Source organism: Geotrypetes seraphini, chromosome 9 (assembly GCF_902459505.1).
Source record: "Geotrypetes seraphini chromosome 9, aGeoSer1.1, whole genome shotgun sequence".
Taxonomy (NCBI): domain Eukaryota; kingdom Metazoa; phylum Chordata; class Amphibia; order Gymnophiona; family Dermophiidae; genus Geotrypetes; species Geotrypetes seraphini.
Genome location: NC_047092.1, coordinates 29,071,166 through 29,091,686, shown reverse-complemented (window position 1 = coordinate 29,091,686; position 20,521 = coordinate 29,071,166). Strand labels below are relative to the sequence as shown.

The window sequence follows — 20,521 nt, the reverse complement described above, 5'->3', positions numbered from 1 at the left end:
AAAATGATCTTTCACCCTCAAAATTGGTGATGTGTAATATTGCAAAGCGTCCAAGTGCAATGTTCAGCTTACAAAATGCTGTTTCCAGCGAATTTTCCTTGACAAATTTACATATTGCAAAAAAAAAAAAAAGATCTAAGCAGTCTTACTTTACAAATGGTTCAGGAACTTTTTCACAAAGTCTGGATTGCTATACAGGCAGTCCCTGTTTTACGAATGTCCGACTTACGTCAGGCTCGTACTTACAAACGGGTGTCCTTGTTCTACCTTTGGTGTTCCAATGTGCCCCTCTCAAAACGTCTCTCTCACGCCCTCCCTCCATTATGTGCCCCAAGTACATGCCTCCCTCCCGCGGGTGTTTACCTTTTTCTGACCAGCTCCCTCCTCTTTCCAGCCACAGTTGTTTCTCTTCACAAAGCTGTGGGCAGCGGCTCCTATGCGCGTCCTATGGCTGACTCGGAAGAAGGTTGATGCTTAGTTTTATTATTTGTAGGCTTTGGGTCGCTGATTTATTTCTTTTTGTTTATAGCTTGTTCTGTCCCTAACCCTGATGAAATCTTGAAATGCGTCGGTGAGGACCGAGGCAGACCCGTTCTGAAGCAAAAGCTAAGTAACAAACATGCATTTGCTAGTTCACAACTAGTTTACAACTATGTTAATCCTGTTAAACAAAGTACTGGCACTAGCACTTTATAAATTATGAGTATAATACAAAAGAAAGTATTTAATATTTAACTAAAAAAATCACACTGTATTCAGTTCCTGTGAGGACGGCTACCACACTACTTTATTGTGTGGCATTCTGAGGAACAAGTATGACAATACTATAGATATAAAGGTGGTCATTCTGTTTTTGATGGTTTAATACAGCTGAAACCTTTGTGCACTTACTGAATTTGGGAGAGAGAGAGAGCATAATGGTGAATGGTGCAGGAAGAAAGAGAGAAAAGCAATGCTGTATGCCAGGAGCAGAGAGAGGGGGGGGTAGGCAGGGCCAACACAATTGGAAAAAAATTAAATGGCCAGACAACCGTAGGCCTGCATGTTCCCCCCTTCTTTGCAGCGTCCTCCAGCTCCCCCCCCCCCCCCCCCCGGCCTCCCGGTCTTAGTTTCAGCTAATTGCCGCAGCCTGCAGAGAGGATCGCCGGTGCTGTAGCATTCCTTGCAGGCTGCCATCGGCCTCCGCAGCAAGTTCCCTCTGCCAAAGTCTCACCCTTCCTCTGATGTCAGGGGCAGGATCGCAGCAGAGAAAATGTACTGCTGAGGACGACAGCAGCCTGCAAGGATCGCTACAGTAACGGCAATCCTCTCTGCAGGCTGCAGTAATTATCTGAAGGTAAGAGCGGGAGGCCCAGGGGAAGCCAGAAGATGCTGCAAAGAGTGGGCAGCACTAGTACAGACTGCGGGCCACAAAATAGTACCTGGCGGGCCCCATGTGGCTCCCGGGCCGCAAGTTTGAGACCACTGAGTTAAAAACAACTGTTTTGCTGCCTAACTTTGTCCAGTTGGCAGCCAGAAAATTGCCACTAACCAAGTAATCGGCTACAATCATGCTCTGCCCTGGCACTAACCAAGCAGTGCTGAAGTGGCAGAGGCATATTTAGTTACCACCAATGCATATCATTCTCAACAGCATTTGTCCGGACAGGAACTGCTCCTACCTGGATATGTGCATTTGGAATATCAGCCCTATTCTTTTATTACTGCTTCACTGACCTTATTGAGAAAAAACTGAATGGCAAGCTGTTCGTTTCCTTCATTTGCGTCTTGCCTGTGCCTCCCAATAGAGGCAATGAATTCAGCCTCCTGCTCCAGAAGTGCACAAAGGACGGCTTTTCTCTCTGCTCCAGTGTAAGTCTTGTTAATGTGATCAAGCTCTTCCAGCCGCCAAACTAAATGAAAAGGATAATGTAACACTGTAATATTACTTATAAGTGTAACAATTAAAAATACAAAGCAGCGATGTGCGTAGAACTAAAAGTTTTCAAAGCTGTAATTCAGTCTGACAAAATGTGTTGTGTGTGTATATACTGGCATATGTTTATGAAAATGCCTTAATAAAATTACCCTCCTTGTGGGTACCTGAGACAGTGGGAGGTAAATTCACTTGCCTGTGTGTAAAGCAGATAATACTTTTTCATAGGAAAGGTGATAAGAGGCCAAAGCATGGGGGAAACAAAGGATCTCCAGTGGCAAAAGGATATTGTGAAATACTGATCTAACCTGCACAGAGCAGTAGTTACCATCCAAAACAGCCGTGATATTTCTACATTGTGCAGCAATTGCAATCCTAGAAAGTCATGGAACTACTTTGAAAGACTGTATGAGGGACAGGAGTGTTGGTGTCAGGATTCATATAAGAATTTATATGTGCATCTATCCATAGTAGACAAATTTCTGCTGGGAAGACTGGATAAGCCATGTTGATCTTTATTTTCCATCATTTAATATGTTACTATGTAAGGAGAATTTGAGACCTGGTTTCCCTAGTTTCTAGCTCAATATGCTAACCACAGGCCATTCCCTCCCCTTCCTGAATTACAGCTTTCAAAGTCCTTTAAATATTTGTTTAAATATCACTTAAAATTTAAATGATGTTTATTTATTTTGTCCTCTTTTACCAAGCCATGGTAGAGATTTCTTCTGTGACCCAGAACACTAAATGCTCCGATGCTCATAGGAGAGGCTTTAAGCACCTAGGCCAATCAGAGCCTTAGGCCACTCCCCAATACTCCCAGGATGCACCGGAAAGGGGAAGGTCCAAATGGCGGGCCTGCCAGCCGGAGGGAGTAGGTATCTCTCCAGCCAGCCTTTGTGAAGAAGGTAGGGGGAATGGGGGGATTTGGGGGGTCTGGGCAACAGTAGGAGGGAGTGGGCATCGGGGGTGGGGGGTGTACAATGGCAGCAGCAGGAGGGAGTGGGCATCCTTCCTGCCAATCTTCAATTTGAGGACTCTCTTTTTCTTTTCTTTTCTTTTTTTAAATTTGGGGTGGTCTCAGCTATCAAACCATAGTTTCCTGTCAATGTCTAAGACAATCAATGTTCAGGCACAGATTGGAAAGTAAAGCTACGACACCTCAGACCCTGCCAGAAAAATTTGCCTGCAAATGTGCTATAATGAGGTTAGGGAATCACCTGGCAATGATAGAGAATCACCCTGAGTGTTCATTTTAATATTAATGACCTTGTTGTACTACATTCGCATAGCAAAGTGGGAGACAGCTAGGAAGCTCAGAAAAGACCACGGTGAGCCATTTTGATAATTGGGCGGTAAATACTGCCCATCTTAAGTGGCTGGAGCAGGTTTAATGATCGCATTAAAGGCACATTAGGTTTTGAGAAACTTCCCCTCTATTGGCTACACTTGCAGCTCTGAGTTTGTAAAATGGGAGGGCCACACCTGGAAGCGGCACCACTTTCATGTGTAAAAAAATATTATAAAATGGAGATCCGCATAAAACAAAACAAATGCATGCAAGTCTTCTAAAATTACCATCAAAGTTTAAGTTTTAAGTTTATTAGGATTTTATATACCGCCTATCAAGGCTTTTCTAAGCGGTTTTACAATCAGGTACTCAAGCATTTTTCCTTATCTGTCCCGGTGGGCTCACAATCTATCTAACGTACCTGGGGCAAGGTTTCTAACACACACCTAATTACAATTCATACAAATCCCAGTACTTCTGACAAAACAAACAATGTTCATAAAAAAAAATAAAAAATAAAACTTTTGCTGATTAAATTCTGAGACTTTTGGTTTGTAATCTAACCTAAAGCATCATTTTATTTTAAATACAGTGGTTTTCAATGAGATGTCAGCTGAAATGAAGGGCAATGGATGCAGGACACTCAAAAAGCACTGCTCTGCCAAGCACTCCCATGTTTTTGTCATATTGAACTACACTTCTCCCTCGGTATTCGCGGGGGATAGGGGCAGAGCTGGACCGCGAATTGCGAAAAACTGCAAATAACTTCTCGTCCGGCTCTGACTCACCCCCGCCTCCCTCCTGCCTTCCCCCCAGCATCCTGGTCTTACCTGATGGTCTAGCAGGCTTTCAGGGCAGGAGCAATCTTCCTACACTGCTGCCCAATGCAGATCGCCAATGGGAATTGACTGCCATGAGTTCCCGTAGTCTCTCGAGACTACGACGGGAGCTCATGGCAGCCATTTCCTATTGGCGATCTATTGGCAGATCGCTCCTGCCCCGAAAGCCCGCTAGACCACCAGGTAAGACTGGGATGCCAGGAGGAAGGCTGGAGAGAGGCGGGAACATGCTAAACTATGGGGGGGTTTCCCCCTCCCCCCAAAAATCACGAATATGTGAAATCGCAAGTGTCGAAACCGCGAATGGGGAGGGGGAAGTGTTTATGGAATCATTAACAGGTTGACACTCCAGGTATAACAACAGTTCAGCATAGCCAGCCTGGGAATTTTTCTGTGTTATACCCTTAGCCCCAATTCTATAAATGGCGCCTAAATCATAAGCGCATAGGAACACGGCACCTAGCGCCTGTCAATCTCAAGTTAGGCGCCGTTTATAGAATCACACCTAATGGTGCCTAAAGTGGCTTAGGCACAACCTATTTATGTCATGGTTTTCTTGGCCTACATACCGGCGCCTAAGTCCAGTTTAGGCACTTACAAACAAAACACGCTCATTGATCTGCCCCCTAACCAAGCCTACATTCTGGTAGGCGCCTAGCACCCAATTAATTTTAAGCCAATTATAAAGTGCTAATTGCTTGTTATCAATGCCAATTAAGTTTTTGGGTGGGGGTTATTTACATTACTAGAGTTTTATGTGTTAAATATTATAGTGCTATATGGGAATTACTTGTATAATGTATTTTTTGTGCACTTGTTCAATTTGAAAATGAATAAAGATTTTAAAAAAACAAAAAAAAAACCACACAATTAAGTTTTTTTTAAAAATAAGTCAGGTGCCTAGATTGACTAAGTGCACCGATCTAGGAGCCTAACTTTAGTCATCTTACATAAAATCAGGGCCTTAGGGCATAGATCAATATTCCTTCTCACTGTAAAACTAACTCTTTACAAATATTATTTCAATCCTAATTTGGAGGGCTATTGATCATTCGTTCCCAGTGACTATAACCCATGATAGGATTCAGCAGGACGGCACAGAAGATTGGTTCTTGGTGCACATCACCCCTCAAAATAATTTATCTCAAAACACCTTTGTTGTTGAAAAAACGAGGTCATTTGCTAACAGTTAATGTGAACTAATACCATTAACATGCACAGTGCATGCTGTTAGCAAAGAAATGCAGAGTAATGCATTTAGGGATTAATAATCGGAAGGAACCTTATATGCACGGACGGGGAGAGGGACCTTGGGGTGATAGTGTCCGAAGATCTAAAGGCGAAAAAACAGTGTGACAAGGCAGTGGCTGCTGCCAGAAGGATGCTGGGCTGTATAAAGAGAGGCGTAGCCAGTAGAAGGAAGAAGGTGTTGATGCCCCTGTACAGGAGTATTGTGTTCAGTTTTGGAGACCGTATCTAGCGAAGGACGTAAGACTTGAAGCGGTCCAGAGGAGGGCAGTGAAAATGATAGGAGGCTTGCGCCAGAAGACGTATGAGGAGAGACTGGAAGCCCTGAATATGTATACCCTGGAGGAAAGGAGAGACAGGGGAGATATGATTCAGACGTTCAAATACTTGAAGGGTATTAACGTAGAACATAATCTTTTCCAGAGAAAGGAAAATGGTAAAACCTGAGGACATAATTTGAGGTTGAGGGGTAGTAGATTCAAAGGCAATGTTAGGAAATTCTACTTTACGGAGAGGGTGGTGGATGCCTGGAATGCACTCCCAAGAGAGGTGGTGGAGAGTAAAACTGTGACTGAGTTCAAAGAAGCGTGGGATGAACACAGAGGATCTAGAATCAGAAAATAATATTAAAAATTGAACTAAGGCCAGTACTGGGCAGACTTGCACGGTCTGCGTCTGTATATGGCCATTTGGTGGAGGATGGCCTGGGGTGGCCATTTGGTCTGTGTCTGTATATGGCCATTTGGTGGAGGATGGGCTGGGGAGGGCTTCAATGGCCGGGAGGGTTTAGATGGGATGGAGTAGGTTTTAACGGAGATTTCGGCAGTAGGAACCCAAGCCCAGTACCAGAAATAGCTAAAAATAAAAAATAAAAAAAATCTAAATTGAATCAGGTTGGACAAACTGGATGGACCATTCGGGTCTTTATCTGCCGTCATCTACTATGTTACTATGACTCCCTAAAAATGTTATCTCCAAAGGTTCTATACCATACGATATTTTGCCCTAATTAGGGGAGTGAGTCATTATTTTGATCAGTTCCTCTGAATTGATACATTAAAATAGAACATAAATTTACTAGCATTAAAACTAAATTAAAATAAACACCCAACAAATATGAATATCTGAATGTGCCACTACAAGATTTTTCTAAATCTATGTTCATTCGTGTATATTTCAGTGGATGACTTCAGAAAGCAACCGGTGCCTTGCTGATGACAACGTTTAATGCACTTAATAGTGCTTTGGGTGAATTCTAAAGTCTGCCCAGATTGGATGCCATTCTTTGCCAAATATATTCTTTGATCATTGGGATTTCTCTAGTGCAATATCTCCCAACAGCACTATAGAATATTCAAGTTATATTTCCAGAATTTTGTTCTCATGCTGAGGGAAGAAAAAAAACATCTGCTAACAGAATCATACCCTGCATTTAGGCTTCAGTTCTTCCAGCAGCCCCTCAGCACTTTCTCTTATGGCTGTCTAAAGCCCTTCTATTGGGTGTGGTAGTTTATTTATTTTAAAAATTTCTATTCTGCCTATCAACTAAGTGGGTAACAATTGATACATAGTTCTATCTCGTTTCCCTATATTACCTCTCTTCAGGTCCCCTTGGTCTGTATTGCTCCTCCCACTCAACATTGGCAACAAGCATTAATGCTGGGCTTACTTTTATATAATTCTGAAGCAAATGGCAGAGTTAGCAGTAAAAGAGAATTAGTGCATGTGCATTATAGTATGTATTTCTCACCCACTATTCAACAATCAGATGCTGTTAACATAAAGATGTTATCCTTTTTGTTTGAGGGGTTAAATACATACTTATAGCATATGTACACTAAAATCTTTAAATGTTTTTAGTACAAATACATTAGTCTAGCTTTCTTAAACAGACCCTCTAACCATTAAAGCTTGATTTTCTAAGGTTCTCATCCATTCTGTGCTTTTTTTTTTTTATTCAATTTTCTATACCGTTCTCCAGGGGAGCTCAGAACGGTTTACATGAATTTATTCAGGTACTCAAGCATGTTTCCCTGTCTGTCCTGGTGGGCTCACAATCTCCCTAATGTACTTGGGGCAATGGAGGAATTAAGTGACTTGCCCAGGGTCACAAGGAGCAGCATAGGCTTGAACCCACAACCCAAGGGTGCTGAAGCTGTAGCTTTAACCACTACACCACTCTGGAAATCAAAATGTATTAGAAATGAGCCAAGTAAAGGACAATCAAGCCATTGTGACATCACTGATGAGGTTGGCTCTTATTGGAGGAATGAGGCATTGTGACATCACAGTATCAGCTCTGGTTACCAGAAACTTTTCATACTATTTGTTCAGTTTTCTATACCTTTCTCCCAGGGGAGCTCAGAACGGTTTACATGAATTTATTCAGGTACTCAAGCATTTTTTCCCTCTCTGTCCCGGTGGGCTCACAATCTATCTAACGTACTTGGGCAATGGGGGATTAAGTGACTTGCCCAGGGTCAAAAGGAGCAGCTTGGGTTTGAATCCACAACCCCAGGGTGCTGAGGCTGTAGCTTTAACCACTGCGCCACACTCTCCCCCAGACTCTAGAGAAGCTCATTATTACCATTAAAATTCTTTTTGTGCTATTCTCTTGATAATCAGGTGCTTTCATGCTGAATAATTTAGACTTAAAAATCAAAACCAAAATTGAACACAACCTTTCCGTTTTCCGCCTTTGTGTACCACGCACTGTTTGCTACCTGACTCTGTAGCAAGATTCTATTTTTCTGTTTTCCAGCAGTATCCTTCATAGATCTCCAGGGGACAACAGTCTCATTCTATTACCGTTGCAGTCATTTCGCCTGTGGAGCTTGTTGATGCCTTAAGAATGTGAAAGCAGTTGTTGTTGCAGCTACATACAGAAAATATGATTTTGGAATTGCCATGCACTTTTTTTTTTTTGTTTGAACAACAAAAAAAAAACGTGATTCAGGGACTCTGTGGAGAATAATTTATATGAGCATGAGTGCACTCGATGCACTCTGATATACTAGCATTGGAAGTAGTGACATAATAAAAACATATCTAGAGCTTATCTTACAAATTAACTTTTACTAAAGATTAGCACACATTGCCTTCCACAGGATCCATTTTATTCTGATGGATGGCCCAAAAATCCCGGTTTATATTTGAGTATATACAGCAAATAGCCAAAGCTAACTGCATTGTGTAAACTGAATGACAAACCACAACAGATAGAGAACTTTTCTGTGTGACAACTAAGAGGCTGATGCAGAAAGTTGCATAGTCGAGCTAGCTCAGTGTATGGCTTCTATCGCTAAATTAAGAAAATATTCTACCCCCTCTCCTACTTGTTTTAATACGCCTTGTTTTGGTTCTTGTCTTAATTATACAGTATACCCCCAAAGTTTTTATATTTTTATTTCTTAAATGTAATGTACACCGCTTAGACAATTTTTAAGTGGTATATCAAATTTTATTAAACTTGAAACTTGAATACAAATTTTAATGTGGCAGTTTAACCTGCTACTCATTGCTAAATGTCACCCTTCCTGTCAGTGTGTGAGTGGTGACTGGCTTAAGGACTGACAGGTTGGGTCATTTAAAAAAAAAAAAAGCCATGGCATAATTCTGCATCCCGCCTTTAATGAACTAAACAGCATTTACCCCATCTTCCACCTACAACTTGCTTGCAAAATATTTCCCTGGTGTCTAATGCCTGTGCCCAATTCCTCCCCTTTCCCTGACTTACTTAAATAAAATTTTCCTGGTGTCTATTGCACCCCAATCTTGTCCCTCAATACCTTCTCCAGGCCCTCATACCCCCACCACCACCATGACACTATACCTGTAGAAATGAGTAGGCACTGATCCTGTCTCTTGACTCAAGTGCCACCATCTTAGAAAATGGTGGCATCTGATCCCAATGATACTTAGCAGCAGAACTGACTAACAAAGGGGCTTGCTGTTTAGACCCCTGCAAGTGGACTCTTGAATAGAAGATTAGGTTTTTACCTTCAATAATCTTCTGTTAGTCCCTGCAGGATTCCATACGCTAGGTGTTCAATCCCAACATGCAATCTGGGAGTTGCAGAAATCCAACATTTTCTGACCACATGCTCCTCACCTTTAGACTGAGAGCTAGAGCCATATCCAGTTGAGTCCCAAAGCCAAGCAACATACCTGAACAAATCCATGACAAAGGGGGTACGGGAAAAGTCCCCAGCAATAAACAATTCTTAAACTGGTATTGGAGAGGAATTAAAATTACTACAATCCCCTCCTGATGTCCAGCAAGACTTGTTCATAGGAAGAGACTTAGGGCGGCCTCATCAGCACTGGTCATGAGGACATTTACCAAAAAGAAGCTAGCCCTTGAAATAAGGTTTGCTTAAAGTGGCCTTGGAGGCAGTTTCCCCAGCCTAATGACGGATCCAAAGAGTCTGGCGCACAGACACTGCATAATCCACACCATCCAGCACCAGCAGAGAACGGGCATGCACCTCCATAGGGGACACACTGCGCAATCTCATATGACAGGCATGCACCATAAAGGAAACAGCCACCGCCACTTTGATACCTAAAGACGCCACTTCAAAAAGCTTTTTCAACATAATGTCCACTCTGTGACCCTGATAATCCTTAAGCATCACTCCCCCATTGCTAGGGAGGGTGGTACGCTGGATAACCTGCGCCCCAGTGGAATCTACCTTAGGCTGTTCAAAAACCTGCTGAAAATCAGAAGCTTAGACATAGCTTTAGAAAGTCAGAAAGAGCTTTCTGGGGTATCCCATTGTTCTGTAACCAGACCAAGAAATTGTGGATGGGATGGAAAAAAGGAAGACAGCACATTAGAAAGGTCCATGACCAAAGACTGATATGTGGAAGGTGGAGAATCCAATTTGAGCTCTTTCAGAACATCAGCAATAAAAAGGTGGACAGAACCATGCTTAAAGAGTCTACAGATAGAAGGGTCATCTCCCAAATCCTGATTCTCAGGGCGGCCGAGGTGACTAGTCTCGGCAAGGGTATCAATCGTATCCAATATAGAAGCAGTGTCAGGTGACAGAAGAGGCATAATATCTAAATAGCAACTACTGCAATCGAGGTCTGCCACAGCCGGACAAGAGGGCTTCCGACATACCCGCTGGCTGCATCAAATGAGTGGGGTCTGAAGCTTTCCAGAGGAGCCGAATAAAGTCTGGTGAAAAGTCACACCCCACAACTACAGCACGGCTCTGTTGAGGCACACACACTGCGTCAAAAAAGTCCCCAGATTTGGAATACAGGTGTTTTGCACCAGACTCTAGAATGGCTTCTGGGCAGGATTTCTCCTGAAGTTACAGACCCAGGCCTGCACCCCAGCCCTAGAGTACCTGGAGGAGGTGAAGTTTGAAGCTCCTGTTCCCTCCCCCAGCGCACTATTGCACACGGTCACTGATCTGGCACAAATCCGGTGCAATCAATGCACACATTTGACAGATTAGGGGCTGGGGAGTCCATTCCAAATGATTCAGAAGTAAATCGAGGGGTTTTGAGGCAGAAATAAAACTTAGAAATAAAGATTGTTTAAAATCCAAGATGGCAGCCACCAGCGAACTCACACCACAAACGACAAAAATAAACAAAAATCCGAAAATAAAAAATAGCGATTTGGGATCTGGGGAGGTGGGGGACCTGAACCCTACCTTCAGAAACTGTGAAAAACAACTTTTAAATCATTTAACAAGCTACACCTGAAGTTCCCTTAGGAAATAATGGAGGGTTACTCACAATCACTGAAGTGCCTTGCCTTGTCAGCATTTTCACACAGCAGCTGAATGGAGAAAAGGATTTTCTGTCTCAGAATAGCTCCAAATGGACCAGCCTTGAAAATCTTCGGACTTCCAATCGGCTGGACACTGACTGTGACCTTTACCCCCACCGATCCTCACCACGCGTTTAGGGGCGGGAAATACAGCCTGCACCCTAAAACCCGTGACAAGGTCAGCGGGCAAGCGAAGTACCAGGAGAATGGACTCCAAGTCTAAGAAGGGGGCACACAGCAGGCTGGCTCCACAGATCCACCAAAGTTTCTCTGAGAAACAGCAATCCAGCTCTGCTGGACTGAATCCTTTCCTCTGACAGGGGACCACTGGAAAGGGTTCTCAAACATGCGCCTAAGCCATTGAAGGCACTGAAGCCATTGAAAAAATTTTAAGCAAAAAAATAAGAAAAGAAAGCAAAGCAATTCAAAAGACTTCTGCATGGATTGCTTGCAGAAATTGTAACTGGATATGTTTGCTAGCTCTCATGCTAAGGGGGAGGAGCATGTGCTCCAAAAAGTGTTGAATTTTTGCAACTCCCGGATTGTGGGTTGGGATTGAACACCTAGCATATGGAATCCGGAAGGGACGTAACAGAAGCAGGAATAATGAAACTGCATATCGTGTTGTGTTCATTGAGCTGCCATTCACCGCCAATGACTCACAGAAGTGTAACCTTTGATGGCTGGACATTTGTTTGTGCAAAGCAACAGTATTTTTACAGCTATCAAGTGGGAGTTTTGGTTTAGCATACTTACTGAGAGTTGGAGTTTCTTCCAGGTTTGCTTTTGTAAGCATCCTTTACTAATGCAAAAAAAACGTTTTCCAAAAATTGATGTAAGAATTAATTTGTGCTCTCCCTAGTCTTTTGTGTGAAAATTGTGATAAACTGGCAACTACATGGAATTTCACTGCACTATGGTTGGGACCAGTACTCCAAGGATTGTTCAGGTGCGTGCAAATTTTCTCTCATGTGAGCGACAAGTTCTAAAAATATTTTTTTGTGTGTGAGCAACAAGTTCTAGAAACCAACAATTTTCCAGATTTGCAAGTATTTTGTGAGCGACTATGGAAAAACAGTGAGCAACATTCCTAGAATGTATGAGCAATTGCTCACATACTTGGCTTAGAGGAAATATAGGTTGGGATCAAAATGTTCCCTCTAAGGATTGATGAGGTGTGTGCAAAAAAAAATATGCATGAGCGACAAGTTATATACTGCTATATAATAAAATGCTAGCCACGCATGCGCACTCCTATCTGCGTGTTCTGTGAGGTGTAGGTCCGTGGCCGCAGGAGTGTGCATGCGCGAGTCTTACTGGTATGTTCATGCTGTTCTTCCGTCTGTCCTGCTCCTTGCCTTGCCTTAGTGTATTTTTAAACTGAAAGACATGGCAGCAGCTCCTCTCACGATCCCCACCTGCGTCGGAAGTCCGATGCAGTCGGGGATCTTGAGAGGAGTCGCTGCTGCATCTTTCAACTTAAAATACACTAAGGCGAGCAGGGAAGACCGAAGCTTCAAAAAACATTTCAGGCGGCGGAGTGGCGGATGGAAATAACAAGGCTCCGAGGAGGACGCGCAGGCCTGGCATCGCCCGAGAATGACAAGCGCCGGACTCGCGCCACTTCCGTCCCCTTTCGTGGTGCCGCACCGGCGCTTGGCCTGAGCCGCCGCCGCCGCTTCCTCTCACCTCCGCCCGCGCTCAATTCCAGTCACGCCCACTGCATATTTTAGTGAGCGACACGAGAAAAATTATGAGCGACGCCAATGAAAATAGTGAGCGATCGCTCATGCGCTCAGCTTAGAGGGAACATTGGTTGGGACTGATAAATGAAAAATAAGTCATTGATTATATATTATAATGATCAGACACCTTAAACACCTTGTTATTATATAAGATATAGGTAGGGTGGGATTTGGAAATATGATATTTGCTAATTGGTTTATTATTAATGGATGAGGTGGGTGGGGGAGGGATTCTTTTATACTTTAATGATTATAAGTAAGAATGTCAAGTGATTTGTAAAAATTTTTGATTGAATATTATACACTTGTTGTAAGATATGAAAATGAATAAAGATTTAAAAAAAAAAAAAAAGTCTTATTCAGACAAGCATGTAAATGGCTGTTATTATGGCTATTACTCTTTTCTGATAGTCCCTTTAAATAACCACGCACTATCCCCCAAATTCTATAAACTTGCCCCCAAGTCCTAAAGTTATGTTTATACATCAGCCTGCTTAGCTGATGTATGTGCATAACTTGATTAAGTGATAGGCTTAATCAGTGTCAACTGGCAATTAACACATATTAACTGACGGTTAATTGGAGTGAATTGAAAGTTATATGCACAGCTTGGTAGGAACATAGCACAAAGTGGTATGCGCTTTGTGTAAAGAGTGTAGTTAAAAGTGGGTATGATTAGAGGCGGATCGGGGGCTGTTTATAAATTAGGCGCATGTTTTTCACTTAGGCACCTCTGCGTGCACAACTTAGGAGCAAGCATTAAGCCACGAAAATAGGGTGTATCTTAATAATGGGACACATAGCAGCACTAAGTGCAATTCTATACAGTATGTACACTTCTCCCTCTGTATTCGTGGTGATAGGGGATTAACATACCCACGAACACAGAAAAACCGCGAATAACTGGTTGGAACCCGGAGGGGTTCAGCAGTATACAGTGAGCGCCGGGATACTTGGAGTTACCCCGCCCTCCTCTTCTACAACATCTTCCACTGCTTCTTCCGCATCTCCCAATCCTCTTTCCAATACCTTGAGCTGCTCTACGGCTCATAATCAGAGCGACATGGAGCACATGTACTCCCCTCCACCCCCTTACTCAGGCTATGGGGAGATCTATCAAGACCCCTCAGCATGTCTCAGCACATCTACAGCCTTCTCTTTCTTACACATCCCCTTCTTACCCTTCCCCAAAAGCAGCCACAGATGGTGCGATTTTTCCAGTCATTTTGGACTATCCCAGCCTGTTCCAGCCTCAGTCTCAAAGGGAACTGCACAGCATGCCTGACCACAAGCCTTTCCCCTGCCCTCTGGAGTCAATTTGTGTGCCCCCCGCCTCTCACCTCTCTTTCCACAATTCACAATTTCATTCTAGAGGGCCCCACAATTTTCTCTGTGCACGCTGGGAAGCATCGATTTTCTCTGTGCATGCTGGGAAATGACGTAATTTGGGAGGGGAGGAGCCAGCATACTAAAAATCACAAATAAATTACATTATATTACATTAGTGATTTCTATTCCACCGTTACCTTGCAGTTCAAGGCGGATTACAAAAAGGATCCATCTGGCCATTTCCAGAGGAATTATAGAATAGTTAGGGAGTAGTCAACTTGGTTCATAGAGATGAGGTGGTTCTTGTGGCGTTAGGTTGTTTTAGAGAGTAGGGAGGCGTTAGGTTGGTTTTGATTGTTGGGTATCAGGGATTTTTTAAATAGTATGGTTTTTATTTTTCTAAATGTTCTGTAGTCAGGGGTCATTATCAGCAAAGTAGAGAGTTGGCGGTCTAATCTCGCTGCTTATGTGGCCAGGAGGCCATTATACAGCTTTTTCCGTTTGACTTCTCTGATTGGGGGGTATGTGAATGGAGCGTGGGTTCTCCTTTGTCTGGTTGAGGCGGTTCGGATTAGACGGTTGTTTAGGTATATTGGGCTGTTTCCGTTCATGGTTTTAAATAGAAGACAGTAGAACTTGAATTGTATTCTTGCTTGAATTGGTAGCCAGTGTGAATGGAGGTACGCCTCGGTGATGTGGTCATGTTTTCTCAGAGAGTAGATGAGTCTCAGGGCTGTGTTCTGGATTGTTTACAGTTGTTTAATCATGGTCGTGGGGCAGGGTAGATAGAGAACGTTACAATAGTATAGTAGACCCAGCATTAGGGCTTGAACTAGGATCTGGAATTGAGTTTTGTCGAAGAATTTTCGCAATTGTCTTAGGTTTCTCATGATTGCAAAGGATTTAACCGTGAATACGGAGGGAGGAGTGTATAACTTTTATAGAATCACAGCACCACACTGATTGGTGCCAATTTTTTAGGCGACATATAGAAGCTGGGTCTTAGGAGGAGTTATATGGTGGCAAGTCAAATGTGCGCAGACATTTCAGCACAGTGATAACTGAGCGCACAATTGCACGCACCGACAATTGCGCGAACGAGTTATATAGGTACTCCTAGAAACCCCTGCAATTAATCTTGCAGCGGAGTTGATAAGCATTTGCAAAGCCCTCAACTTCCCTTTCACAACTTCTAAGAATTCACGGTTGGTGGGTCGCGGTCCCGGTCATTCACGGTATTTTTAGACCGCGACAAATCAGGCAGGGGAGGCAAGAGAGGGCAGCTGGGGAGGCAGGAGATGGCAGCCGGAGTGCCAACGAGTGAAGGAAATCACTCACTGTATGCTCCAACCGCCTCTTCCTATACTAAAGTCGGGCCTTACCAATCAGGAGCTGCGTGTCAAAGCAGCTCCTGATTGGTAAGGCCTGACTTTAGTACAGGAAGAGGTGGTCGGAGCAAACAGCAAGTGATTTCCTTCACTCACCGGCGCTCTGGCTGCCCTCTCCTGCCTCCTCTGCCTTGAAACCGTATTCGCAGTTTTTCAAAATTCGCGGGGGACAATAATCCAACCTACTCAGGATCAATGTCTGAACCACAGTACAGAAATCATATGCTGGTAATATTGGCTTCAATCTATAACGCATTTGAAGTTGCATGTATCCCACCTTGATTATTTTTAATATTTGGTTTTCCATTTTCAAACAACTATCTAAGCACACTCCCAACATGGTATAAAAAGTTTAAAATAAAATCAGGCCCATGGTATCTGTCCCGTATCACCCTAAACTTACGTTCTAAAATGTGAAAAAGTAGTTCAAAGTCTTTCCTTGTTTTTGGATTCATTCTTCGCTCATATTCAATTCTAATGCGATCTTCTCTCTCTTTCTTTTTTCTTATCTCTTCTTCTAATTCCCACTCCAGTCTCCGCATTTTTTGAAGTCTTAACTCCTGAACTATTCTCTTTGCATGGAATCGCCTGAAATAGGTTTGTATTATTATCACCTGCATGTGAAACAAAAGGAAAGACTATTTAGAGATACAGGATATCAAAGAAATAATATCATCATCACGGTATCAATTGCTTCTCTATTTACAAATCACTGCAAATGAACTTATTATTTATAAAATACCACTGATGCATACATTGCAGACTTAGATATGAGGAATAAATTACATTACATTAGTATTTATGGGTCACTAATATGCCCCTGAAGGAGTTCAGTGCAATTTACAATTTAGAAGAGCATGGTCATATCCAGAGATTACATTACTTCATTAGGGCTCATGACACAGATAACTTAGTTTTTGTTCATGTAGGTGTATAATTATAGCATATGATTTGGAGAGAAGATGGGCTAGTTCTGGTGTTGTAGTCTTTACATTATGGGTTCTGATATGGGTTCTGATATGGGTGTCTCTTTCCCAGTTTCTAGGGAGCTTGGTCATTATCAGTTTTGCCACTCACATTCCTACCCATCTACTCAGTTCTATCTCTTCTGCTGTCGTCTTTCATCTCTCATATCCTCAACCTATCACTTTAGAAACATGATGGCAGATAAAGGCCAAATAGCCCATCCAGTACCTAGCATATGTGACAACCAGGGCCCATCATTTTTTAACACCCCCCCCCATCTGTATGAAAAACATGATTTTTAGTAACAATCCACACATCACACAAGAGCGTACCTAGGAAAAGGCAGCATCTTACATACTCCAGTGAGCAGTACAACATCAATACACCCATTGTAAAACTAAACAAGTCAGATTAGTACAGATCAATCCTATACGGTTAATCCTAACAGAAAGCCTTGTCTTTTCGAACACAAAGAACACAGAAAACACCTTTGCCTAGTATGGAATATATAATCACAAACTAACCCCTTCTTTTACAAAACTGTAGTGCGGTTTGAGCACTGGAGCTGTTACTACCACGGCCGGCGCTACGGCTCTACGGTTTTGTAAAAGGGGAGATAAAATAGAAATACGTAGACAAAGGTTAAATTGAACCACCAAGAAGCTGGAATCTGCATACAATGCAACACCACAGAAACAGCGATGCATGTCCTCTAAAGTAAAAAAAGTAAATAAATAGAAAATTTTTTTCTATCTTTGTCTTCTCTGGTTTCTGCTTTCCTCATCTTCTTGTCATTCTCTTCCTTTCAGCCACAGTCTGCCCCTTCTATATGGCATTGTCTCATCTTCTATGCCCCTTCCAGAAACTGTATGCCTCCCCCTTCCATCTCTCCCTTCACCCACATTGGTTTGGCATCCATCTTCTTCCCTTCCCTCCTCCAATGGTCTGGCATCTCTCCCCTCCTCTCCCCTTCCCTCTCCCACACTCCCATGGTCTGGCATTTTACTCTCTCCTCCCCCTTCCCCCACTTCCATCAGTATCTGCCCCCTTTCTTTCCCTTCAACTCAATTCCATCCTGTATCCTTTCCCCTTATGTCTCTCTCTCCTCTTTCCATGCATACCAATTCCATCAGCATCTGCTCCCTTTCCCTCCCTCCACCACCCTTCCATTCCACCCTGACCCCCCTTTCTCTCCCTCCACCACCCTTTCATACCACACTGCCCCTTTCTCTCCTTCCACCACCCTTCTCTGCTCCTTTCTCTTTCCCTCCAAACGAACAAGGTCCCACGATGACTGCATCTGTTGCCTCCGCTCCAGAAGACGTAAATGATGTTGGAGGAGGTGGACCGACAGACACAGGGAGTTGTGGCAAGGTCCCACGATGACTGCAGCTTCTGGACCACCCCCCTCCGTCACTTACATCTTCCTGAGCAGAGCCGGCAGACGCAGTCATCGCAGGACCTTCCCTTCCTGCACTTCAGTGTGGCTGCCGACTCTGCTCCGGAATATGTACGACAACTGTGCTGAGGTGCGGGTCCCATTGTAGAGCAGCACAGGAGGATCTGGACCCGGCCAGCTGTACACCCCCCTAGGGCTTGCACCCGGGGCAGTACGCCCTGCCCCTCCCCTGCCACGCCACGCCACTGGGCCCATCCAGTTTGTCCATCCACAGCATCCACTATCTCCTTCTCTCCCTAAGAGATCCCACATGCCTATCCCACACTTTCTTGAATTCAGACACAGAACATTCCATGCATATACCATCCTTTCTGTAAAAAGGTATTCCTTAGATTACTCCTAAGCCTATCACCTCTTAACTTCATACTATGACCTCTCACTCTGGAGCTTCCTTTCAAATTAAAGAGACTTGCCTCATGCATGTTTAATACAATGTAGGTATTTAAACATATCTCTATCATATCTTCCCCTCTCCCATCTTTCCTCTAAAGTATACATATTGAGGTCTTTAAGTCCATCCCCATATGCCTTATGACGAAGACCACCGACCATTTTCGTAGCCCTCCTCTGGACCGACTCCATCCTGTTTATATATTTTTGAAGGTGCGGTCTCCAGAATTGTACACAATATTCTAAATAAGGTCTCAAAGTCTTATAAAGTGGCATAAGTACCTCACTTTTCCTACTGACCATACTTCTCCCTATGCACCCTAGCATTCTTCTAGCTTTTGTCATCGCCTTTTCAACCTGTTTGGCCACTTAAGATCATCACATTCCATCACACCCAGGTTCCGCTCCTCTTCCATGCACAAAAGTTCTTCACCCCCTAAACAGTACCGTTCCCTCAGATTTTTACAGCCCAAATGCATGACTTTGCATTCCTTAGCAATAAATCTTAGCTTCCAAATTTCAGACCATTCTTCAAGTTTCGCCATCCAGCCCCATCATTTTGTCCTCATGAACATAATCCTCTGAGAATCCACTGTGTTTCTGATGCCTTCATCCATGCTGTAATTACGCCACTCCTCAAAAACTGGATTTGCAATACTGTCGTCTATGTCCAGAATTTATTTTTCTCCAGCACATATTCCCCCCTCAGTAGCTCTTCTTCAATAAAGTCAAAAGGTGTGGGTCCTCAACGCTTGCAGTAAGGAGAAGAAAAAGGCATAAGATCTTCACTAGTATTAATCACAGAAGAACAAGCTAACGATTTAGCTCCTTCTCAGGCCTTGCATTACAATCTCAATGTTAAAAAAATCCTGCACAATCCATTAATTGGGGACTAGAGCTAAGTTTAAGCAATATTGTTTCTTTTTTTAAAATAATCTTCATAATGTTATTATTTTATGCTTAAAGCTTTCTGTACAAGTTTAAGCTTGATTGTTTAAATATGAAAATGATAAATAAATTATATATATATATATATAAAATCCTGCACTAAGGGCTCCTTTTACTAAGCAGCGATAGCATTTTTAGCGTGCTCAAAATTGCCGCGCACGCTAAACCCGCGCTATGCAGCTAGAACTAACGCCAGCTCAATGCTGGCATTAGTGTCTAGTGTGCGCAATTTAGCGCACGCTAAAACCGCTATCACAGCTTAGTAAAAGGAGCCCTAAGTGTCTAGTCTTCTGTGCACTTTTCTGCCTCTATACCAAGTCCCTCCTCGAGGGCTGCGATCCACTCAAGTTTTCAGGATTCCCCCAATGAATATGCATGAGATCTATTTGCATGCACTGCTTTCATTGTTTGATAATAGATCTCATACATATTCATTGGGGAAATCCTGAAAACCCGACTGGATAGCGGCCCTCGAGGAGGGACTTTGACACCCCTGGATTAATGGAAGCCTTTTACTAGCTTGCTTGCGTCTCTAACTCTTCCAGGTTGATATTCACAGAATATGGTAAAAACCAGGATCCTCATTGACTTATATTGAGATCTTCTTTTTCTTTAATCTGCTGAAGGCCAGCCTCCCTCATGCAGATTCTTTACACCACAGGTGTCAAAGTCCCTCCTGGAGGGCAGCAATCCAGTCAGATTTTCAGGATTTCCTCAATGAATATGCATGAGATCTATTTGCATGCACTGCTTTCACTGTATGCTAATACATCTCATGCATTTTCATTGGGGAAATCCTGAAAACCCGACTGGATTGCGGCCCTCGAGGAGGGACTTTGATGCCCCTGCTCTATACTGAATAACTAATATGTGCATTACCATAGGATTTAAATGATTTGTACACTAACATCTACCCAAGGCTTTGCACACTTACCTCATGCCTTATATGAGCCGTCTGGATCTTTGCGTTCACAATCTAAGCAACAGCTGGTTGTTCCGTCTATACGGACTATATTTAAACCAACTATTCGTTCCAGGGTTTTTGCTATAGCGGGTCTTCAGTTATGAAAACACCCTTCCAGAAAATACTCATCAAATCTCTTCCTTTTTACTTTTCCAGAAACCTTTTTAAATCTGTGATGGGTTATAATGTGATCAGAATCTGACATTATTGTTTTATTATCTATTTTGAGGGATATGAATGTTTAAATA

General features: G+C 43.0%; 1 protein-coding gene across 1 annotated transcript in view; it reads right to left on the bottom strand.

Annotated features, from left to right (window-relative positions):
• Nucleotides 1-20,521, bottom strand: part of IQUB (IQ motif and ubiquitin domain containing) — a 79,875-nt gene that overhangs the window by 44,647 nt on the left and 14,707 nt on the right. Inside the window, exons 7-8 of the mRNA XM_033958053.1 lie at nt 15,950-16,160; nt 1,717-1,892 (exon numbers count right to left, since the gene is read on the bottom strand). Of these exons, the coding sequence (XP_033813944.1) occupies nt 1,717-1,892; nt 15,950-16,160 (387 nt within the window). The remainder of the gene's footprint in view (nt 1-1,716; nt 1,893-15,949; nt 16,161-20,521) is intronic.